This window comes from Manis javanica, chromosome 3 (genome assembly GCF_040802235.1).
Source record: "Manis javanica isolate MJ-LG chromosome 3, MJ_LKY, whole genome shotgun sequence".
In the NCBI taxonomy this organism is placed as follows: domain Eukaryota; kingdom Metazoa; phylum Chordata; class Mammalia; order Pholidota; family Manidae; genus Manis; species Manis javanica.
Window position 1 is genome coordinate 16,012,844 of NC_133158.1, and position 24,470 is coordinate 16,037,313.

Here is a 24,470-nt window from a genome sequence, read left to right on the forward strand (position 1 = left end):
GAGACACTGGACTTACTTTCCTGTAAAGTGTTAGTGGTGTGTGTACGGAAGGTCTGCTGTTGCTGTGGCATTTCGGTGGATGCACGGTTGCTAACCTGCCAGTATTAGCTGTGCTCTCATGCGGCAAGGTGTCCTGAGTGTTTCAAGTTCTAGCTGCAGGAATCGGGGAAGACAGAGACAGGACTTCAGAGTCAAGGAGCCAAGTGGACGTTCAGCAAAGGGAGGAGGCGCAGGTGAGAGCAGTGGGGGGGCTGCTGATGGTCTCTTGTCAGGGAGGCGCCCAGGCAGGAGCGAGCCCTGGGGGCACTGCTTGCCATCAGAATGACCTCAGGAACAACCTTGGGTCCGGCTCCCTAGCCCCCATCCCAGACTTCCTCTACCACCGTACCCTGGGGATTGCTCAGACTGTGGGTTGTCAACAAGTCCCCAGGGTGAGTTTTCTGTCGCCACTGATAACATTAACACGGTTGCAAAAGAGAAAGACCTGTGGTGGCAGACCGAGAGACAGCGTGAAAGGCATGACCTAGCCCCCTGAGATCTGGAGGGAGAGGGAAGTGTTGACCAGCCTGCTGTTGATATTCTTAAGTCTGCCCTCTAGTATTCCAATATGAAATATTGGAAACAAAGTAAGAGAATCAGGTAGGACACTTACAAAGAGCTACTGAAAGAAACTCTCTGACACAGAGTTTGTTGACCTGAGCCCTAAGAACCTTTGGGATCGGGCAGCTGGGCTGTGGGCTCTGCTGTGCATTCCGGGATGTGTCAGCAGCATCCCTGGCCTTTACCTACCAGAGTGTGGCAATGAAAAGTAGCCCCTGGTTGAGAACTACTGCTCTAAAGACAGAGCTTTTTGCCCTCAGTACGTGTTTTAACAATCCAGAATGTCTTAAAAGTCAACAAAACCCTGGAACACAGTCGACTTTGGTGCTTAAAGGACGCGGCTCACTTGCTACCAGCCTTAACCCTGACAACTCGGAGCACATCTAGTGGGCACAGAGTTCTGTGTTCCCAGAGGGAGCAGTAGCTGCACCGTTTCTGGGGACACTGAAAACCCTACAGGCAGAATAAACTCAATGCCCATCTTTCATACTGGTCAGGGAATTAGCCCCTCCACTTCCATATCTTAAGTCGACTGCTAACTCTCTTCATATTTGCATTTAAATGGAAAATAAAATTCTGACATAGGTGGCTTACTGCAAACAATCTTACTTTTTATAGCCTTTCCCTATTTTGATGCTGCTGTGCATGAACTGTTTAAGGAGAATGGAAACCATTTTGTTACACAGTTAATACCCTTTTGGGAAGGCAACTGCTCTACCTTGGGAGGATCCGCTGTCTCACCTCTGGTATAAGGTCAGTGTCAATTTTAAGAGACTGAGCTCTTCAGGGAAGCCAGTCACAGCTCCACAAATGAATTTACTCTCTGTGCATAAGATCCATAAAAGACATAAAATGTTTTATGCAGTTCAAGTCATACTGCAAGTCATACTGACTTGGATTAATAAAGGAAACAAAGTTTTATGACTTGGAGATTATTCTCAAGTGGCGTGTCACTAAAAAACAGCAGCTAAGTATCATGATGGGAACTGTATTACGTTTCTAAGCACCAAATGAATTGTACTACCGTTGAGGGCTTGCCTAGAACAACTTGTCTCACGCACCCCAAGCCCCTAGTGTTCTGCTCCCCACACAAGCCCCACAGAGAGGGGGCCCTGCAGCCAGACACATCCTTCCCCAGAACTCAGCTGGCTTGTGCCATGGTCTCATTTTACACTGGTATGGGAAAATCTGTACAAGTGTAATCTTCTGAAATATCATTTCTTAGTCTATAAGAAATACAGTGAGAGAAAATTTTTAGCACTGATGGATGCTAGACCCGAGCTCACTGGCAACTCTTAACAGCAGGGGTGATGGAAAAGGCAGTGCAGTCACAGGCATCCGTAGGGCTGCTTTGCTTATTAGCAACCACACTTGGGTTTGCAGAGCTCGGGGGCACCTGAGGAGGGGAGAAAGCTGGTAGAAAAGATGGGAATGTTAACGTCCCACCTCCGCCAAGAAATAATCCCATGAACTTCTAGCACCCTGGATAGAAAAGCATCTATCAGGTCCTTGGTCCTAGTCAGTTAGATGATAATTACATTGTCTTGATTTTGAGATTAATAAGGTAATAAGGAACTAGTCAACTGATTTAGTGTACTTACTATTGGTAATTCTGGGTATGATACTGTCAGCTAAAATTGACATTCAGTTGAAGTTTTCAATACCTTCTCAATGACATCACTGTATTTATATATCTATTTGATAAAATCCAGTTTATTGTAATATCTCATGCCCCCATTTAGGAAAAGAACTCATTACTTTGAATTACTAAGGTAGGAAATGTAAGCAAGATGAGAGGCCATGGAAAACTTAACGTCCTACAGGGCCCTGGCTCAGAGAGCAAGCATAACTCAAGAGTCACTCCGTTCCAGCGTGTCTAACTCTCATCATCCCAGAATGACCTGGTTCATTAATTCCCATTCAAGAAACAGTTACTGAGACATTCAGCTGGCTCTGGGGCAAAGTGAAAACGGGCTCAGGCCAACTTCACAAGCTCTCTGTGAGCACAGTCAATGCTCAGAGATGCAGGAGGGAAGCAGGAAGTGGAGGTGGTGGCCCACATTGGGTAGTAAGGGCCACCCAGGCTGAGGCTAGCGGACCAAGGAGCCAGGAGAGGCCACTGAAAGACTGTCGGGGTGGATGTGCTTGGAAGATGCACAGTTCACACAAATTGCTGGCATCATTATATGGAGAATAGCAGGGGCTGAGAGTGGATATGAGGTGGACTGGAGCAGGACTGTAAGTACAAGGAGTGCCACAGATGGGACGGGACACAGGGGAGGGAAGGAAGAAGTTAGCTTTCTGGTTCAAGAACCAGGTAGACTTGGAAGACAGGATAGAGTTTTCAAGCATTAGATGACAGGCAGTAGGTATTTCTGCTTTAGGAAATCACCTGTATGTGGATTTTTGCTCTGCTATTTAGGTGCACTGACCTGTCAGCTCTAAGTTGGGCTTGTAAAGGAGCTGTAATTAATTTAGTGGCCCTGCCTAAAATACCCAGGTATCCACCAAATCACTGCTCTAGAAAGCCTGACATAGAGGCTGATACCAGGAAGGGTGGCAGAGCCTGTGCAGATTCATCCACACCACACTAAACACTGGCAGGAAAAAAGAGTTAGTAAATAACATGCGACAGCTGTGACACAGACTGGGCTTTGTCAGTTCTCACCTTGGTGGTTTTGACTTTGTTTCCACTGCTACAGGACCAGCCTGAGTCATCAGGCAGCACCTTACAGTCCTCTCCTTCCAGACAAGGATGCATGTGGCACCACCACTTCTGCAGCACAATGGAGGCTGAAAAACAAAACCCAAATCCCAAATATTAGTACGCTCACCTCACAGGTTGCTAAGGACAGTTTCACCCTAAGTGAATTTGAAGAGTGCAGTCTGCCCTACAATCTGCCCTATGCTCTATAAAATATTGTGTGTAGTTGGGTAACTGCACTACTGTTAGTGAGATCACAAGCTTGCCGTGTGCCAATGTAGGTTTCCATTTGGCTGTGGTGTTTTTTTCCACTGACCTTCAACTGGTCATTAAAGTCCTCTTAGTCTTAGTTTCTTCTTCTGGAAAATGGGGATAAAAATAGGACCTTGCCCCAGGATGTCAAGAGGATCAAGCTAATCTATGTGGAAGTCTTGGCTGACTCTGGGCCAGTCGCTGTGTTGGGAGAAGCTGTTACCGTGGCCATCGTTTTTCATTGCAGGTTGCAATGGTGGGCGCTGGTATCGCACAGACCAGAGATGTAAACACTCGTCTCTCCATGGCAGCAAGTGGTGAGTACCCACTTGAAGTCAAGTGGAAGATGGGGGGGGGCTGCCCCCCCACATGCCTGCCCGACAGACCAGTCAGCTCCCTATGCATATGCCCTTGCCGCCAAAGCCCCCCAGCCCTGCAGCAGACTGACAATGACCTTCGTGTTTTAAGCCTATGAAGCAGAAAGTAGCGCCCCAGTCCTCTAGGTTTAACAGAAGTAAAGGAAACACCATCAGTTTGGCTGGTTGGTTGGTCCCAGAATAAAAGCACAAGAAGGACTGACTTTGAAAAGGGAGCCCGGCCAGTGGGCTGGCACAGTAGTGGCTTGAGGGACAGGAGTACTTCAGCCCTGTTTTTCTTGTTGATAAAAATCATACTGCAGTGGATTGATTCAAACCACCACTGCCTGAGAAGTCTGAAACTCAAGTTCACGCAAATCTTTAGAAAATTCAGATAACAGATTTTCACAAAGTGCCTGGCCCTCAGGAAAAAGTAGAATTAGGATTTAAATTTTCAATCTCACGGCAAAGGTTAAATGTGGCTATGTTTCAGCCTTTTACAAAAACAAAGCCATGGGAGGAGCCAGGATGGCTGCGTGAGTAGTTCAGCGGAAATCTCCTCCCAAAAATATACATATTTTTGAAAATACAATAAATACAACTAAAAGAGAGACCAGAGGATACAGTATAACAGCCAGGCTACATCTACATCTGTGAGAGCTCAGCACCTCACGAAGGGGGTAAGATACAAGCCATGGTGAGACCCGAGTGCCCCCTCTACCCCTGCTCCCTGGCAGGAAGAAAGGCGTCAGAGCAGGGAGGGAGTGAAAGCCCAGGACTGCTAAACAACCAGCTCTAGTAACTGCACCAGGACACAGACACACAGTGCATGGTGTGCTGGATATTAGAGAAACAGAAAAGCAAACTCTGCGAGCTAGTCCTGCAGCTGGCTCCCTGGGACAAAAGAAAAGCAAGCACTTTGTGAAAGTCTTATAGGGACAGGGACCTCACAGCTGGCTGAACTCGTCCCAGCACACTCAGCCCAGCAGCTGGGAATCCCGGGGAACTCCAGGCAACCTAATCCCCTGGGCAGCACAGCTCTGAAGCCCCTCGCAGTGATAAGCAGCCTGCCAGTCGTTCCCCAGCTGGCGCAGACCCTGACACACTGGTCCAGTAGCAGGAGAGTGGCCACACACACTGGCAGCGGCACCAGAGCGGTCTGTGTGAGCCGGCAGCAGCCGTACCCCCAGAATCTGCTCCCGGCGCACAGCCACCGGGGCCACTGCTCTCACAGGAGAGCACACCTGGCACTCCCTGCAGGGCTCTGCACTACCCTGACACAGAGACCCTGCCCACAGCAGCTTAGGGGATTAATCCGGAGGCTGCTCCAGGAGTGCGAGTGACAGACACAGGCAGCGGAGAAGGGCAAGGCAAACAGCAAGCAGGAAAAGGACTTTGTTCTCCCAGCTGACACATGCACTACCTGCCTACAGCTACCACTATCACCATGAAGGCAGAAGAATTTGGTCTAGTCCATAATCACCCAGACAACCCCCAAGAGAGGGCCTGGGGAGATAGACTTTCCCCGAAAAAGAATTCAAAATAAAGGTCATGACCATGCTGATGGATCTGCAGAGAAATATGCAAGAGTTAAAGGATAAAGTTGGGAGGGAGAATACAGAAATAAAACAATCTCTGGAAGACTTAAGAGCAGACTGGATGAGGTGCAAGAGGCTGTTAATGAAATAGAAATCAGAGAACAGGAACACAGAGAAGGTGAGGCAGAGAGAGAGAAAAGGATCTCCAGGAATGAAAGATAAAGAAAACTGTGTGACCAATCCAAATGGAACAACATTTGCCTTATAGGGGTACCAGAAGAAGAGAGAAAAGGGATAGAAAGTGTCTTTGAAGAAATAATTGCTGAAAACTTTCCCAAACTGGGGGAGAAAATAGTCTTTCAGACCAGGGAAGCCCACAGATCTCCCAACACAAGGGACCCAAGAAGGACAACCCCAAGACACATAATAATTAAAATGGCAAAGATCAAGGACAAGGATAGAGTATTAAGGTCACCTACAAAGGAAAACCCATCAGGCTATCATCAGACTTCTCAACAGGAACCTTACAGGCCAGGAGAGAATGGCATGATATATTTAATGCGATGAAACAGAAGGGCCTTGAACCAAGGATACTGGATCCAGCATGATTATCATTTAAATATGAAGGAGCGATTAAACAATTCCTAGACAGGCAAAAGTTGAGGGAATTTGCCTCCCACAAACCACCTCTACAGGGTATTTTAGAGGGACCGCTCTAGATGGAAGCACTCCTAAGGCGAAACAGATGTCACCAGAGAAAATAGAATCACAGCAAAGAAAGCAGACCAACACCAACCAAATACTAAAGGCAAAAAATAAAATCAACTACCCACAAAAGAGCACACACACACACCAAAAAAAAAATACACCTAACATACAGAGAATGGAGGAGAAGGAATAAGAAGGGAGAGAAATAAAGAATCATCAGACTGTGCTTATAATAACTTAATAAGCGAGTTAAGTTAGACAGTAAAGAAGCTAACCTTGAACCTTTAGTAACCACAAATCTAAAGCCTGCAATGGCAATAAGTACATCTCTCTCAATAATCACCCTAAATGTAAACGGACTGAATGCACCAATCAAAAGACACACACAGAGTAACAGAATGGATAAAAAAGCAGGTGTAACAGTACTGGTATCAGACAAAATAGACTACTGTCCAGTTGTTCCCATCAATACCAGCATCTCAGCAATGCAGATTCTCGCCATCTAGAATAATCATTTGCTATTTAAATCAGAAGGTGCCAACACTAACAAAATAACCCATTTACCTCTGTTTCCTCGGAGGCCACCCCAACGTGTCCATCCACTCAAGCTGAGTGGCCAAGGCTGATAAAGTTTTATTCTTTTCAGTCCCAAATAGCAGTACACTGTCACCCTAAAACTATTGTGTATGGAGCTCTGTCAGTTTCGAAGCATTTTTATATACTGGTCCTCTTTTGATTGTCCCTACAGAAGCAGGAGGGAGAGGCAGATGGCTCCAGAAAAAAAAACTTTCCACAAAATAAGTAGAATCTCTACCTTCTTCTCTACCCGGCCGTCTTCACTACAATTCACAGCACAGTGCAGATCAGTAAGGGCTGCATATGGAGAGTCCAACCAGTCAGTCATTATTTCTGAATACCCCGGGGTGGTCCCAAGTGGGTATAAAGATAAATAAGAGAAGGTTCCTAGCCCTCAATTTAAAATTGCTTCTGAAAAACTGAAAAAGTTATATAAATGTTGACAGAGCTTAGTTATATTTACACAGAGTTGAAGCTGAATTTCAAATACTTCTTAACTTTCTTCCATTCAGCAGGGGGACCTATGCACTCCTGAGAGGCATCGGAGCTGCCTGGAAGCCGAAGCCAGCAGACCTGTGTGGCGGAAGTGAGGGAGACGGGCCGGTGTCTGAGCACCAACACAGTGGCTGGTGCTTCCCGTGCGCCTGGAAGAGCGGGTCTGGCTGAAGATGATGACAGACATGAGCAAATGACCTGTGAGTGAAATAAGGAATCTGGGACTCAATTCCCTGCAGAGGGAATGTTAGTCCATCCTTACTGGATTCTTGGGGCCCCAAGATAATTGTGCTGCCAGACCTAGGAAAGGTACTTGAGGCCTAATATTTTAAGGATTAATGTTGAACTACGTGAATAAAAAGAAGGAAGCACAGGTGATCAAGCTCTTGTGACATTATTTACCAGTTACCTGTCATTTAACTGGAAAACGAGTGCTTTTTGCAAAGCCAGATTCACAATAGGCTCCTTAAAATAGCAAGCTGCCCTGGAACTTTATTTATTTTTGCTACCAGAAAATATTTATAGGGGCCCCTCACTCAATTTATTAGACACTTACTTAGCAAATATTTTTTTGAGGAAAACAAGACACAATAAGGTTGTCTGAGGAACTCAGTGCACAGCCCAGGTGAGAACCTACCGAGGGTTTGAGGTGATGACAGCGAACGAGGAGCCGGCAGCCGTTTAAGCTTAGTGTGCGCACTGTGCAGGGCTAGGAGATGAGACAGGGATGCTCTTAAAATAACTCGAGGCTACCTGCCCACTACAGAGCCTTGTCTCCGCAGGAAAGCAAGTTTGTAGGAGGTGTATGATATATTTTAAATGAGAAAGTGTCGTGTCACTTCTATTTTTACAATAAAATACTTTATAAAGCCCCACGCCTTCCTGACTTATGAAAACACAAACTATCCCCATCTTCAAGCTGCCAGCCCGTAATGAGTTTCTAGTTTAAAGAAGAGACAGACTGCGAAGCCCGGTTTTAAAGTAGCAACTGGAACTTTCTCTCATGTAACTAATGAGCTGTTTTGCTCCGGGTAGAAGTTTTTTTCTATTCCTTGTCCCAAATAAACACCACTCCATTAAATAAAACACAGTAGGTATTTCTGCTAGTCAGTCTTATTCAAAGGTGGGCCTCACAACAAGCAGGCTCACTCCTCACAGGGTTTCTCTCATTTGTGGACTTCGTTTAGTTGTAGTTACAGAGAGTTAAGGCTTTTCTAAAGAAAAGTGTAAATATTAAAAACACATCTTCCTGGAATATATATCATCTAGAAAATGGAAACAGTCATGAGACTATGCTCACCCTGTTCTTTAAGCTGTTTTATCAATTTATCTTTGTTACTTCAAGGAGCCATTCCACTCTGACCCAAGGAACATGCAGGGAAGCAGCAGTTAGAGCAGGAAGATTTCTCTGCTAAAGGAACTCTTTACATGTCGCACCTTTCCTATCCCAAAGCACGCGGAGTCCTAAGCAGTGATGACTACATAGCCCTGTAGAGCAGGGAACTCCCCCACGGCGGTTTGGACCTGTGCACGGTGAGACATTTCACAGCATCCCTAGGCTCTACCTGAGACAGGCCACTAGCAGCCCCTACCAGCCAAAGGTGTCTTCAGGCACTGTCAAAACACCCCTGCTGAGAAACAATGGACCTGTGGTTATGTAGACGGCTCAGCCCAAAAGGAAAGGCAGAGCTAGTTCATCAGACCTCAGCTAAGCTCTGGCTGGCGGAAACAATCCTAGTTGGTGGTCAACAGCCCGCCGCCTCTCTTCGCATGTCTGAACTTTGCGTATCAGTCGCCCTCACACGCACAGCCTGGGCTCACTCTGAAACCTCTACTGACAAACCATTTAACCAGTCAAATTCAGGGGTCACGTTTTCCCTTCTCAGAAATTTAGAGTATTTTATAGGAACTTCATTCATAGCATTCATACCCTTTCTTACTGGCACATCCTGTTTCATCCACTCACCTTGAATACAAATTACCAGAAGGCAGGAATTAAATCCTAAAATTTGATTTGATCTAAGGCCTTTAATATGAAGGAGTCCGTTTGCATCTCCAGCCTCGTCTTCTACCATTTCCAAGCCAGACCGAGCTACTCCCAGTCCCCAGGCTGGCCTTGCGCATTCTCCGGGGCTTTCCTCTGCTCTCTCCTGGAATCCTGCATTTCCTGGAGTTTGTCTACATTCCCTACGTAACAGCGAATGCCTTGAACACAGAACCTGATTCTAATTATCACCTGATCCCCACCAACCCCAGCATCTCAGAGACCAAGGTGCTGATTAAATTAAAACTTGATGGATGAGGCATGTCCTTCCCACCCCCCACCCCCCCGAGTGCTTTTGTACAGTGTACCCTGCTGTCATTCATCTGGCCGCTACTGAGATAAAAAACAACAACAAAGCCATTTCCTGAGTTTAAGTGGCACAGAAAACATACTGGAAACAAAATTTTGAAATCACATCTTAAAGCCAGACCCTGTATCTCATCACACAGTCCGTAAAGCCAAGAACTTACCTGTAGGACGCACGGAAACTCTCACCCTTAACTAAGCGAATTCTGACACCTCAGATGAGACACTCGGACTAGCAACAGAAAAAAATACAGCTTCAAAAAGTCAACTGCCTCCCATTCCTAAGCTGCTGTCTTATTCATCTTTTTTAAACCCGATGTTTAGAAAGCATTCACTTTGACAAAATAAATGAAGCTTCATTGTACTACACATTTATCTCATTTTATCATAATACCATTCTGCACTATCTGTATAGAGCTGTATTTTGATAAATGTGTAAAATATAGTTCCTACCACAAAACAGCTTTGTATATGCCAGCAGAAGATTCAAAAAGCAGCGTGCTTACCAGCTAAATAGTTGCCTGACTTAGGACTCAATGCATGACAGCTTTCATCAAATAATTCCATGTCCCTTCCCCCAACTCCCAAATGTGCATTAAACTGACACAGTTCAATAATTCAGCAGGATTTCATAAGTTAATTATAACAAAAAAGCTTGATGGGGGAGGAAAAGCAGCTAATTTTTCCCCTTTTTACCTAATGAAAGCTGTGATTTTATGGAAAAGCAACAAGAACACCAGATAAGTACCTGTGGTGTAGATTAACAGAAATGCGTAAGGATCTCCCAATCTCTATGCCAACATTAATTAGTGCCCTGCTCCAGCGTCTTCTCGCCTTTGTTTTAATTTAAATGTAAATTCAAGTGAATTTCATATTTTAGATACTCTCTATTCTTATTGACAAATAAGATAAGAGGAACATATCAGCAGAGACGAGATCTTCTCACATGCCAACGAGCAGCATGATGATGCATAATTATAATGGTATAAAGATTAAGAGAGTAAAGCTAAAAAGTCCTAATGGAAACATATTCAAGTAAGGAATAGAAGAATGGGGGGATCTGAAAACAGACATATTTCCTATACCTCTCCTCAAGGACTTTGAGCTGACAAACATTTATTGATGTTTATTAATAACATTATGTTATTAATAAACAAACAGTGTTTGTCAGGTGCTAGTAGGTGCACGGGACACAAATATGAAGACACAGTCACAATCCCAGCTTTCAGAGTTCTGAACACAAACGCATCATCGCATATAGATCCAAAGAACATTTCCATCACCACAGGAAGTTCTCCTGCACAAATGCTGCTCAGACACCAGATAATTGGGCTCCATCATTTTCCGATCCTATGGTACTAGGGACATCATTTAGTTAACCTGTGAGTGAGTCTGTTTGCCAAAGACACAACCAACATGTCCTTCAGCAAAGAATGGCTAAGTTATATGGGTTGCTATGGAGCAATTTAAAAAAATAAAAATGAGTATGTACTAGCACACAAATATCTCCATGACCTAATATTGGTAGGAGTAAAATAGGCTGGATTAAGAAATACGCAATGCCCCTTGTTTAAAATACACACTCATACTGAAGGCTACCCCATTTTCCACAGACCTATCTTAAATACACAAATATTAAATATATTAGCCATAGAGATAAATGCTGGTACCCCTAGGGTGGTAGCCAAAGAGGATTGTGCCCATATAAAATTTGAATCCAAGCTACTTTAGGGTAACGTATCCATGTTTCCTTCACTAAGATACAGATGCCAATAGTAATCCCTACCCTATCTGTACTTTACAGATACCAGTAAAAGTGCTTTCAGTATTGTAAAATATTATTTTGAAAAATGAGACTTTTTATATCCAAAAATTCTAGGCTAGACAGAGCATAAATGTGGTTTATGCTATGATTCATAAGTTCCTGTAGAAGCTGAAAATCTACCAAGGCAAGCAAACAGTTGTCACCTTTCAAAAACAATCTGTGATTAGTGAAGACGCATCAATTCCCCACTGAGCTCAAGCTCATGCGAGCAGCAGCCCCCAGGAGCAGAGGTAAACAAGAGACCCGGTTCCCATCCTCAGGCAACTTGCAGGCTAACAGCGAGGTACACGCTCAACACGTTTTTACAACCAAATGGGAGGCATGTCATGAACTGGGAGTTCAGGAACAAGAATGTCAGGGAGACTTGAAGATCAAGTAGGAACGCAAGAGACAAAGTGCGTGCGGTGGGGAAGAGGCCAACGACCCAGGCCAAGAGTGCAGAGACAAAAGGGAGTGGAAAGGAGTCCAGTCTGCCTGGGAGGGAATAGTTAAAAGAGAAGCGGGACAGAGCCACACTATGCAGGGCTTTGCATACCATGAATTTGGCTTTTATTTTAAAGACAATAGGAATTACTTACGTAGATTTTAAATATGAGAGTGCCAAGATCTGTTTTTACAGAGAGATCATTCAGCCTATAGGGTGGAAAATGGAAAACCAGAAAGAGTAAGTTCAACGAAATAGACCAAGTGCCCTGAAACTGTGGAGGTGACGGAGGGCAGAGAGCAAGGAGACAGAAGGGGTATGACTTGGGTTCAGCTGACAGAGAAAATAAATACACTAAACTGTCCCGGCTCCGGACATAGGAACTTAGCAAATTCCTTTTAAATGCCTTATTTTTTTACAAAAAGTCAAAGATCTTCATCTTTGTTATAAACCCACAATCCTTTATCTATAATCCCCAAATCCCTAAAGCTCAGAAAATGGGAAGGAGCTCCATAAAACAGCAGCGAAACCTGATCTGAATTCACATGAGGTTCTTCTCCTCGCCTCATCCCATTCTGCATGAATATTCATATATTTCACTCTAGAAATACCACTAATCTGCGAGGATGGGGTGCAGCTGGAGGAGATATTAGTTTTGTTAGGTAATAAATAGTACATTTACTATGTTCACTTTATAAACCCTGATAAAATCTGACTTTGGCAACACCTTCAGACCCCAGGATGTCTGAAGAGGAATTGCAGATGGGAATTAATCCACATTCGTTTCCTGGCAGCCGAGGTCATGCTGATACACACCCCTGGTGGCCCCAGAGCCCCTAAATTTGTGTCCCTGTCTGGTAGGGAAGGCGGGACGTGGGCAAGTCAGCTTTTGTTGACTGTGCGACTCTGGAGTGTATGTTTTAACTGCTGACCTTTAGACACGCATCGGGTGAGCCTGGAAGTATTCATTTTCAGGGAGGATTCACGCTGCTGTAGAGTAAGAGCTACAAGGCTTAACCTCATGTATCTGTTCCCCTGGGGACAGACACTGGTTTCTAACAAGGGGTCCTCTGGAAGAAGTAGAGGCATCAAAAGGGATCAATCCCAGGCCTCCATCTAGCACCGTCAATATGCGTTCATTTTTTCAAACCCATTAGCGCAATTCTCTGCCTCGGGAAGTGGAGCCAACAAATGCATGACTAATAGGGATCCCAAACTATTCCTGGGGAACTCCCTCCAAGGAAGAGGTCTTATAATGTGTGTTAAAATACTAAACTAGAAATAAAGAGAGTATCAGTCTGTACCATCCACCCCAAGATGAGAAAACCAGGCTACTGACTGTGTGTGTGGAGAGGTTCACAGCAGGGAGTGGCACGCACCTAGAAAAGCAACTGCTCTGACGGGTGACACTGGAGAGACAGGCAAGTAAGAAGAAATCAAAGCCACCTTGATGATTGCCCAGTGACAGAACTGCCCACTGGTACCTCTTAGAGACATGAAGAACCTACCTTGCTCATGAAGGAATCTGTAGAGTTACATTTACGTCCACTTTTGCAATGACAATTACCCTGAAGCAATGTAGTTTTAAGTTGCAAAGACAGTAAAATAGGGAATTTCTTATAGTTATAAGGCAGTTTTAAGTCCTTTTGCAATATTGGAAAAATGGACCAGAAAGTCTTACCTTCAACACAAGAAGGCTGAGCACGAGTCGTGCCAGCCACCTGCCCCGGGAAGCAGGAACACTTGACCGTCTGCGATCGCTCTTCGATGCGGTTCTTGTTACAGCACCTGTGCACAGCAACCACCTCGCAGGTCCCCTGCTTGATTTGGTGGTGACCTGGCAAGTGACGGGGGAGAGAAAGACCCAGTGCTGTTAGGGAGAAATCAGACTACCAAGTCCGCGAACTTAAGACTACATTTTCCAAGTTCATGTACTATGCTTGGGAATCTCTGTCATTTGTTTGTTTTGATGTCATTGCACATTCCTATCAAGGTGGCAAGAATAGTGGGAGGAGAAAAAAGCTCCTATGAACCTATGGGAGACCGAAATTTGGGCCCCAGGATCTTCAGTTCTTGGTATCACAAGCACAGTTGTTATTTACACGGCAAAAGAGATTTTGCACATGTAATTAAGATTGCTAAGTGGTTTTATTTTAGGAGAAGGATATCATCCTGGATTATCCAGGCAGAGCTAATGCGATCACATTAGCCCTTAGCAGCAAGCAGATGAAGCAGAAGGGCAGGGTGGGTTTTGAGCACGCTGGCTTGAAGACAGAGGGGGCCACAAAGTCAAGGAAATGGAGACCTCGGTCCTACAACTGCAAGGAACCGAGTTCTGCCAACAACCTGAATGCGCTTGGCAGGGGACTCCTCCCCAGAGCCTCCACGAGGGAATGCAGTCCTGCGCACAGCCTCATGTTAACCCAGTGGTGAGACCCTGGGCCAAGAATCCAGGCACACTGTCCCCGGACTTCTGACCTACAGAAACAAGCCACTAAATTCATGGAAATCTGTCACAGCAGTGAGAGCAAAGGAATACAAGACCTTGTACTCAGATCCTGAACTGCTAATGCGACCCCCTGGCTTCATCACTCACTCTCTGTCGTGTATCTTTCTGAGCCACTTGAGGGTAGGTTGCAGACATGATACCCCTAAATACTGCAGTTCGTATTTCCTAAGAAGACCTTCTCTTACATAATTATCAGAAGCAGGAATTTTACCCCGATGCAATGCCATTGCATAATCTACAATCCAGATCGTCAAATTTCGCCAATTGTCCCAATGATGTCCCTTATAGCCGAAATCACCCCTGATCAGGATCTGGCCCAGGAACCTGCATTATGTTTAGTTGTCATGTTCCTTTAGCCTTCTTCAATCAGAAACTACTCCTTGGCTTTTGCTGACCTTGACATTTTTAAAGACTACATGCCCGTTATTTTGCAGACTGTGCCTCAGTTTGGTTTTGTCTGATGTTTCCTCTCAATTGGATCCAGGCAATGCCTTTTTAGCAGACTAGCTCAGAAGCGACACTGTATTCTTCTTAGGGCGTCACATCAGGAGGTGCAGGAAGTCAACCTGTCCCAGGACTGGTGGGGCTGCCTTTAATCACAGTTACAGTGGTGGCTGCTGGGTTACTCTGTTTCTTAGGGTATTGTCTTTCCCTTTGTAATTAGTAAGCATTTTAAGGGGAGACACAGTGGTACTATGCAAATACCCCATTCTTCATCAAACTCTTACCCCACCTTTTTTTTGCATCCATGGATGATTTGCACTGAATCAAAACTGATTCTATATTAATGTTCAATGTATCTCAGATCTAGACAGGACAAGACCCAGCAAACCGGTAACTATGTCACTTTGAGATATTCTCCGAGACCTTACTAACTTTCTGGCTGAAGAGATGTGCCAACCTTACCTCGTATTTTCCCTGCCCTCATCATTTTCCTCCAAGGACCCCTGACTATTTTCACTGGAACATCAGATTTAGAAGCCAAGGTCTTGGCACACAGGTGTACTTATTACTGCTGGGGAGTTGATTTGGGGCCGAGAGTGCAGATGGATCTATGCACAGCATGAGTTCGCACTGATGTCTCCAAATGCTACCTCGTCCCACAGGGTCTTGCTTCTCTCTCCACAATTCTGTTTGTATCTCCCATCACCAAAAATGAGAGAACTGATTTTCACTGTCTTCGAACAAACAGAGTTTAATGTATGTTTAGAGTGGGAACCATTTTATCAGTTAGGAGTCTTCTGTTATAACATCAGAAAGTGACCTGAATATACGTAATCTTCCAATAAATTATCTTTGGGTTATCAAAAGATTGCAGAGTTCAGAGAGACTTTAGCTCAACCATCAATTGGGCCATTCTCACAGCTGGCCCAGAGGGAATACTTGCACTCTTTGAGTCTGTCACTCTGCTCAGGGTCATGTTAGCTGTGGCAGCCACCACCTAAGACAGACCCCAATCACCTTCTGGTATTCACACCTGTGTGCAGTCCCTTCCCTTGTGGTAGGAGGGTTGGTCTTCATGACAAGTCACATGGACCAGCAGTGATCGTGTGTCACTTCCAAAGCCAGGTGGCCACTCACTCTGCACCCCTCAGATCACTTACTCCGGGGAAACCAGGCCCAAGCAGCCTTACAGAGAGGCCTGTGTGGCAAGGAGCTGCGGTCTCCTGCCAACAGCCCTGTCAGTGAGCTTGTAAGCAGATCCCCTCTCCCACTGGCCCGGCAACATACAGTGGCAGATGTGCTGTTTTGTCACGTCAGAGTCAGTTCTAAAGGACAGTGCTGCGCTCGCCTGCTTGCTCATCACTTTCTCTAAGAGAAGCCATGTTGTGTGCGGCTCTGGGGAGCGTCCCCGGTGGCCAAGAACCTGACGTCTCCTGCCATGAGCTGCATAGTGAATTTGGAAGTGGATTGGGCAGCCTTAAGTATGTCCTCAAAGACTGCACCCCAGCCAGCAGCTCAACTGCGCCCTGAGAACCCTGAGGCAGGACCACCCACCCAGCCACTCCCAGAATTCTCATACTAAGACACTGGGTGAAACCTATATGTTAACTGTTTTAAGCTTCTAAGACTTAGGCTAATTTGTTACACAGCAAGAGGTAACCAATCTCTGGCTACCCCAGGATAGAGACATTTACCTTTGTCCTGATGTTATTAATGAAAGATAGCCTTTCAGGCCCCCTTAAGCACCCTCATGGTTTTCAGATAAACTGTTTACATGTACATCGTACTGTGAATAACAATCTCATTCTACTCCTTAAAAAAGGTTTTCTCCAAGGATTCCCACAGGCTAACACTTTGCTTGGTTTGTCCTGTTTGCTGTGTGTGCTTCAAATCACAAAACTAGTTTTAAAATGTTCCATGAGTCAGCTTTTTAATCCAAAAGATAGGCCTTCCACAAAACAGCCTCTATATTATTCTGAAATTTTCTCTGGCCCTTCCCCTCTCATACCATATTCAGTGTTGGTGGAAGCAAAATGTAATTACTGGCAAGATCAAATACAAAGACAAAGTGTCATTTGTAAAATATGTAAAAGCAGAACCAGTGCCCAGAGAATCAAACCACCAAGAGAGAAAGCTTTCGATCTCTATAGAAGAAAGCAAAAATAATGAAAGAAGTGATTAATAGTATAAACCTAGTTAAACGTTCACAATCACAATGCTCATTTCCAATAGGTAGTGTACACAGCAGTAAAAAATAAAAATAAAAAAACAGTAATGGCAATGTCAGTAAAGTAGCTTGAGGACTTTAGCACCAAGTAAGCAAAAACGTGAGGCCCGAGAAGAGCTGGTGCAGAGACCCTTTCTCCTTTCCAGTGACAGACGCGCATGGCCAGACAGCTGATGACTAGCCAAGGGGGGCGGCAGGGGGGCTCCCGGGTGGATCCCTGCTCAGTCCTCTCGCTGTGGCTGCCCTCCCGGTGGGCCACTGTCCCGGTTTGTTCAGCTGCCATAGCAAAGCACCACAGGTTGGGTGGCCTGAACAACAGGCATTTATTTCTCACAATTCCAGAGACTAGAGATTCAAGACGGAGGTGCTGGCCAATCCAGTCCCCGGGGAGGGCTCTCTTCCCGCCTCACAACAGCTGCCCCCCTGCTCTGTCCTCACATGGCAGGGACACTCTGGTGTCTTTGCCCTTTCTTTTTTTTTTCATAAGGACACCAGCCCTATCAGATTAGGACTGCACTCCTAGGACCTCATTTAATCTTTATCACCTCCTCACAGACCCTGCCTCCAAATACAGGCACATGTGAGGGTTAGGACTTCAACAGAGGAGGCTGGGGGACGGGTGGGGAGGACACAAAAATTCAGTTCAGTTGTCCTAGGAGTCCCAGTTCCAAGGCAGGAAGAATTCTCACTCACAGGGAGGCCAGGCTTTTTGTTTTACTCTTACCTTCAACTGATTGGATGAGGACCACCTCCTGCAGGAGGGCAATCTGCTTTACTCAGTCTGTTGAGTCCTGTTAATCTCACCCAAAACACCCTCACAGAAATGCCCGCAGTAAGGTTTGACCACATATCTGGACACGCTGCGGCCCCATCGAACTGACATACAAAATTAAGCATCACTAATATCAGATGACCATGCAGCAGTGTGTTGCCAGATGGGGAAAAAATTAAAGCTGAAGACAGACAAGAAAGTAGTGCTTTCATGGTAAACTTAGTTCTCTAAAAAGGTCCAGGAAGGATGCCTTGTTTAGTAAGCTTAGAACCAGACAGGAGCCATTTTCCCTCTAAAACATCAAGGACCGTTATGGTTACAGCTCCATCTTAAAAACTAAAGCTAAATACTCGTAAGATCCATGCAATAAGCGGCAGGTTGTACCCAGGAGTTCTCAGATATGGTTTCCTCCAGAGTTTCAGGTCATGAACTGGAGTAGACAAGACTGAGTCACTCAGAAATGGAGCTGCTCTCTGGAGAGAAACTGACCAAAGAAAAAACAAAACACTGTCCCCTTTGGGCTCTCTATGAATCCTGCCAGTTGCTGGGCCATTTCCCTTCCAGTTTTGTCTAAGTAGGTAAATAAGAGAGCATTTATTTCTACTTATTTAACCAGCACTTAGATACAATGTACTATCTAGAAGCCACTGTTCTCAGAGCCCTTGGACACATAATTTATAAGAGGGGAAATTGTCCCTTGGTTCCTTTCTACACTTCTCAGCGTGCAATGGGGTTGCTTATTTTCTTTTCAAAACAAGTGACTTAAAACACCAGCAGGGCTAGTAAGATGGATGGTTCCTCTTAGTGTAGACATATACCTCTGTATGTTGGTAGACAATAGAGGTATATGTCTACCAACTATACCCACCTAAACAGTTGGGTAGACACAGTTAGAAGTGCTGTGATAATAAACATGGATTGCTTTGGGATTGTGAGTGAGGATGGATTCACTTTCTCTGGGGAATAAGTTGCGTAAATGCAGATCTTTTTTCTCTTCTTGTTAAAAATGCTTTTTAAGAAAAGTTGCAAACCACAAAGGAAACTGCCATTTGTCCCAGGGCACTAAGGGCCTTTCCATTGTAAAAGGGGTAAAATACAAAACCTCATTGCAATAGAAGTTCTTCAGTTGACACAACTTGAAAGCTGAGACAGAAAGCATCAGAATAGGGTGACTTGCTTTCATGCTATTATTTCCCTGAATCCTTTTCCTTTTGTTCAGATCCTTTTTAGCCTTCCTCCTCCTGCCCAGCAAGATTAAATACACCCTCAAAGGGAAAGCCTCCTCTCCAGTGATCTCCTTGGAAGGCATTTATTTGATTTGAGTGTGGCTTTCTCTATGCATTCTCAGCCTTTCCCTCTACGGGAGCAGAACAGAGAAATGGGAAGGCTGAAAACAAGATTTCATGGCATGAAGGCAGAGAACAAGGCTGTAGCTAGTCATTGTCTTTGGAAAAAATGTCCAGTTTTCCTGGTTGTGATTCCGTTATAATTCTCAACTTTCTTCCTTTATCTCTTGGATAAACTTGTTTTTTAGTCAACAGGGGAGATGTCATAGTATAGAAGTTCACACTACGGTAGCCATGGGATCATAGCTGGACACATGCGGAAAGTGATGGCAGTGTCTCAAGATCCTGAACTCACTTCCTCCCATGGGCACAACAAACCTACAGCTACATATGGAATAATTTCCTCTCAAAAGTGAATGAACAGAGCCTCCACAACAATGAATAAAAGGGCACTGCTGAGGTAGGAAAGAGAAGCAGAGACACAGACTTGCCAGGGGAAAACCACACTCCAGCCTCAGTGAGTCACAATCAGAAGGGATAGCAAAGGTATAGAAACTTATAAATAAGACAGCATAAAAAAAAAAATTACAGGTCAATATCCTTGATGAACATAGATGCAAAAATCCTCAACAAAATATGAGCAAACTGAATGGAACAATACATTAAGAAGATTACACACCATGATCAAGCAGGATTTATTCAAGGGATGCTAGGACGGTTTAATATCTGCTAATCAATTAACGTGCTTGACATGTCACATGAACAAACTGAAATATAAGAATCATATGAACATCTCAATAGATGCAGAAGCATTTGAAAAAATTCAACATCCAATTATGATTAAAAAATCTCAACAAAATGGGCACACAGAGGGAATATACCTCAATATAATAAAGGCATAAAAAATAACAGTCATACAGCTAAGATCACAATAGCAAAAAGCAAAAAGATTTTCCTTTAAGAACAGTAACAAGACAAGGATGCCCACTCTAGCTACTTCTATTCAACGTGTTATTGAAAGTCGATGCCACAGCAATTAAGAGAGAAAAAAAAGGGAAGAAAGAAAGAAAAAACATCCAAATTGAAAGGAAGAAGTAAAACTGTGTGCTGTTTGCAGATGACATGACAGCATATATAGAAAACCCAAACAAATCCACCAAAAGCTGGTAAAACTAATAAATGAATTCAGTACAGTTACAGGATACAAAATCAACATATAGTAACCTGTTGTTTCCATACACTAATAATGAAACATTGGTAAGAAAAAGAAAGCTAACAATTCCATTCATAGTTGCATCACAAAGAATGAAACACCTAGGAATAAATTTACCAAGGAAGTTAAAGACATGTACACTAGAAACTATGAGAGACTGATCAAAGAAATCAAAGACACGCTTAAATGGAATGATACTCTGTGCTCATGATTTGCAAGAATTCGTAGTATTAAAATGTCTGTACTACCCAAAGCAATCCACAGATTCGATGCAATACCTATCAAAAGTCCAGTGGCATACTTCAAAGAACTACTACAAATAATGTTAAAATTTATATGGAACCACAAAAGATCCCAAATAGCCAAAGTAATCTTAACAAAGAAGAACGAGTCTGAAGGTATCATGCTCCCTGATTTTGAGCTACAGTACAAAGGCATAGCAACCCAAACACAACAGTACTGGCAAGAAAACACACACAAAGACCTATGGACGATTAACCTATGACAAGGCAGCCAATATAAGATGGACAAAGGACAATCTCTTCAATAAATCGTGTTGGGAAAACTGAACAGCCACATACAAAGGAATGAAATGGGACCACTACCTTACACCACACACATAAAAATTACTCAAAATGGACTAAAGACTTGAAAGTAAGCCCTGAAACCATAAAATTCCTACAAAGAAACATAAGCAGTAAACAAGCTGACAGGGGTCTTAGCAACACCTTTGTGGATCTGACTCCAAAAGCATAGGAAACAAAAGCAAAAATAAACAAATTGGACTGCATCAAACTAAAAAACTTCCACAAGGTCAAGGAAATGATCATCAAAATGAAAAAGCAACATACCAAATGGGAGAAGACAAACCATATATCCACTAAAGGGTTAATATCTAAAATACATAAAGAACTCATACAACTAAACAATGAAAAAAAATCAAACTGAATTATACAGATGAATTATATGTGTGACTTATAAAAGATGTTAAATTATAAAGCTGTACAGCTGGAATTTATTTAATAATAATAAAAAAGCAAACGTGGTGTTCTGAATGCCCACTGGACAAAGGTATCATGAATGAAGGAATCATGTTAAATGCTGTTAATGAATTCAGGTAAGATGAAGACCACTGGCTGTTACACTGTAAAGGTCATTGGTGGCCTTAATGAGAAGAGTATCATTAGAAAAATGGAGGTAAATCATGTTTGGAATGGGTTTCACAGAGAGCATAAAGTGAGAAATTTATAGCTACAAATTATTCTGTATATTCTGATAGAATATACAGAAGTTAAATTTTTTTAAGTTGTGAGAAATTTCAGCATATATATATATATATACTGATGGGGGAAAATCTTACAGAGAAGTAAACTTACTACAGAGATTCTGAGCAGGTAGGAAGAAACGTGTGAAGCATAAATGGAGACACAGGTATTCAATAGGAACACAGAGAGTTCATTTATAGTCTTTTTCTCTTCCCAGTTTTCTGAGTATTAACTTGTGGAGGATGGTCTACATAGGAGGTATGTTTCATGCTATGTGAGTATTCATCAAAATCATTAGAGTAATAAAATATGCCTAGGGAGAAGGTAATTACAAATTATACATCTGATAAGGGGTTAATAACCCACACAATCAAAAAAGAACTATAAAGTTGGCAGAGAACTTAAGACGTTTTTCCAAAGAAGATACACAGATGGCCAACAGACACATGAAAAGATGCTCAACACCACTAATCATCAAGGAAATGCAAATCAAAAACTACAGTAAGGTATATATATCACCCTACACCTGTTAGCATGGCTGTTATCAGCAAGACAAGAAATAGCAAGTGTTGCCGAGGTTGTGGAGAAAAGGGAACCCTTGTGCACTGTGCGTGACAATGCACTGGTGCAGCCACTGTGAAAAACAGTATGATGGTTCCTCAAAAAATTAAATATAGAACTACCACATGATGCAGTAATTCCACATCCAGGTATTTATGCTGAGAAAACAAAATCACCTATGCACCCCTATGTTTACCACGGCATTACTTACAATAAACAAGATGTGGAAGCACCCCAGTGTCCGTTGATAGATGAATGGATAAAGAAGTTGTGGTAGGTAGTATTACTCAGCCATAAAAAAGAATGAAATCTTTCTGTTTGTGACAACATGGGGGGACCTTGAAGGTATTATGCTAAGTGAATAAGTCAAAGACAAATACCATATGATTTCACTTATATATGGAATGTTAAAACAAAACAAAGCAGAGACAGACTGTTGGTTACTAGAGAGGGAACAAGTTGGGGTTGGGGGAAAGGTGAATTAGGTGAAGGGAATTAAGAAACAGGTATAAACTTCCAGTTACAAAATAAGTCACAAGGATGTACTATGTGGCATAGAGAATATAGTCAATAATATTATAATAAATGTGTATGGTGACAGATAGCAACTAGACTTCCGGTGGGGATCATTTAATAATTCATATCCAATCACTATCCTGTTCACTGAAACTGAGAGGATCTTGTTCGTCAAATACACTTCAATTAAAAAACACATCTAGCCACACATAAAACTAGTAGATACGCAACACCAGGAGCTGTCCTGTTAAGTCTGTTAGCCTCTCAGTGATTATCCTACACATTCCCCAATGTGGAGAATACAAAGGATGAAGAATTTCATTAAGTCAATGAAAGTGGCACAGGAGAGCTGCCTGAGTACTGCACAAAGGTATTCACTGAGAATTTGGCAAATTTAGGTCAACAGTTAACGAGGAGATAGTTAACTGTAGAGTGTTTGAAGAGAGTGATTCAGGTGACAGAAGGCTAAAGACAAAGCCCTTGGGAAACCGCTGAGGGTCCTGAATGCTTTTGTAGACATTTATACTCACGTGGCAAAGGGGAGTATGAAAAAAAGGATGACACATCAGACTATATTACAATTTTTTTGCCCCTACAAGCCATATATTAACAGAGTCTGATGCATATCCCAGCTATCTTTTCCTTGTCCCACAGGACCTTCTGCCGGTGTTCCCAACATTCCTCAAGGAAAACTGCCCACCTGCTGGGAACACTGTCTCTGTGGGAGAAACTACATATTTCTGTTCTCACCGATATTACAAATAAAATTTTTCGATGACTGAAAGTCAAACCAATAATGTGACTTAACCTAACACACCCCAGTCTCTTACTTGCATGTTTACATTATCTAGAAACTTCCCATGCTCCACAGTTACGATTAGTTTTAATTTTTTTTCTTTCTTCTCTACTCAATACTTACTCTGAAGACTTTCCTTCCACACTTTTCTTTATCAAAAATCTATTCTCTGTTTACCATTCTTTACCTAGGCTACCTTCAATTAGAAGACTGGTATCTTGAGAAGACCATAAGCACCATGGAATAAATCCTCTGAGAGGATCTCACCTCTAAATGAACCTTGGTCTTCTGAATGCAAGACATAAATGAATATGAATACACACACACACACACACAAAATACCTCCCCCCTTTAATGATAATATAAAAGCTGGCTTTAATTAACATACACTTTTAAATGTGACATTGAGATACCACTTTTTAGTGGACCCAATCTTTCCATATTTCAGAAGTATTCCATCAAACTGTGTGTTATAAAGTGACAGTGTGCCCCCCGCCCCACAAAATTCCTCTGCTGAAGCCCTATAGCCCCCATATGACTGTATCTAGAGATAGAATCTTTAGTGAGGTACAGGGTTAAATGAGGTCTTCAAGAAGGATCTCACTCCAATAGGACTGGTGTCCTTATTAGAAGAGGAAGAAGAACAAGGCCCCCCCTTCCCCCTCACACACAGAGGAGGCTATGTGGGGCCACCGAGAAGGCGGCCCTCTGCAAGGCAGAAAGGCAGCCCTCACCAGAAAACAAATTTATTTGCTGGCCCCTGGATCTTGGACTTTTCCAGCTTCTAGAACTGTGAGAAAATTAATACATCTGTTGTTTAAACTGCCCAGTCTGTGGTATTTTGCTATGACAGGCCGAACTGACTAATACACTGTCTCATTCATTCTAACTTCAGAAGCTAAAAAAAGGTGACATACTTCATGTCAAAGGCCATCACACTGGAAGCCTGATTGGGCAAACCAAAGCTTTTGGGATCACTCATGTCTGAAAAAGTCTCTCTCCATATGTGCATGTGTATGTGGGTGTGCCGTAAATGGGCTTTTTAAGCCCCAA

At 43.4% G+C, this 24,470-nt stretch overlaps 1 protein-coding gene and 1 long non-coding RNA gene across 4 annotated transcripts in view; one reads left to right on the forward strand and one right to left on the reverse strand.

Moving 5' to 3' along the window:
- Positions 1 to 24,470, forward strand: part of LOC140848319 (uncharacterized) — a 134,305-nt gene that overhangs the window by 71,116 nt on the left and 38,719 nt on the right. The window contains exons 4-6 of the long non-coding RNA XR_012128958.1: positions 1,219 to 1,353; positions 3,804 to 3,873; positions 7,247 to 7,429. This is a non-coding gene — a long non-coding RNA (uncharacterized lncRNA). The remainder of the gene's footprint in view (positions 1 to 1,218; positions 1,354 to 3,803; positions 3,874 to 7,246; positions 7,430 to 24,470) is intronic.
- The window catches only part of TAFA4 (TAFA chemokine like family member 4), a 156,409-nt gene that overhangs the window by 2,902 nt on the left and 129,037 nt on the right, over positions 1 to 24,470 (reverse strand). For all 3 annotated transcript variants that reach the window (XM_037019360.2, XM_037019358.2, XM_073230886.1), the window contains 2 exons: positions 13,510 to 13,665; positions 3,269 to 3,393 (listed from right to left, as the gene is read on the reverse strand). In XM_037019360.2, the coding sequence (XP_036875255.1) occupies positions 3,269 to 3,393; positions 13,510 to 13,665 (281 nt within the window). The remainder of the gene's footprint in view (positions 1 to 3,268; positions 3,394 to 13,509; positions 13,666 to 24,470) is intronic.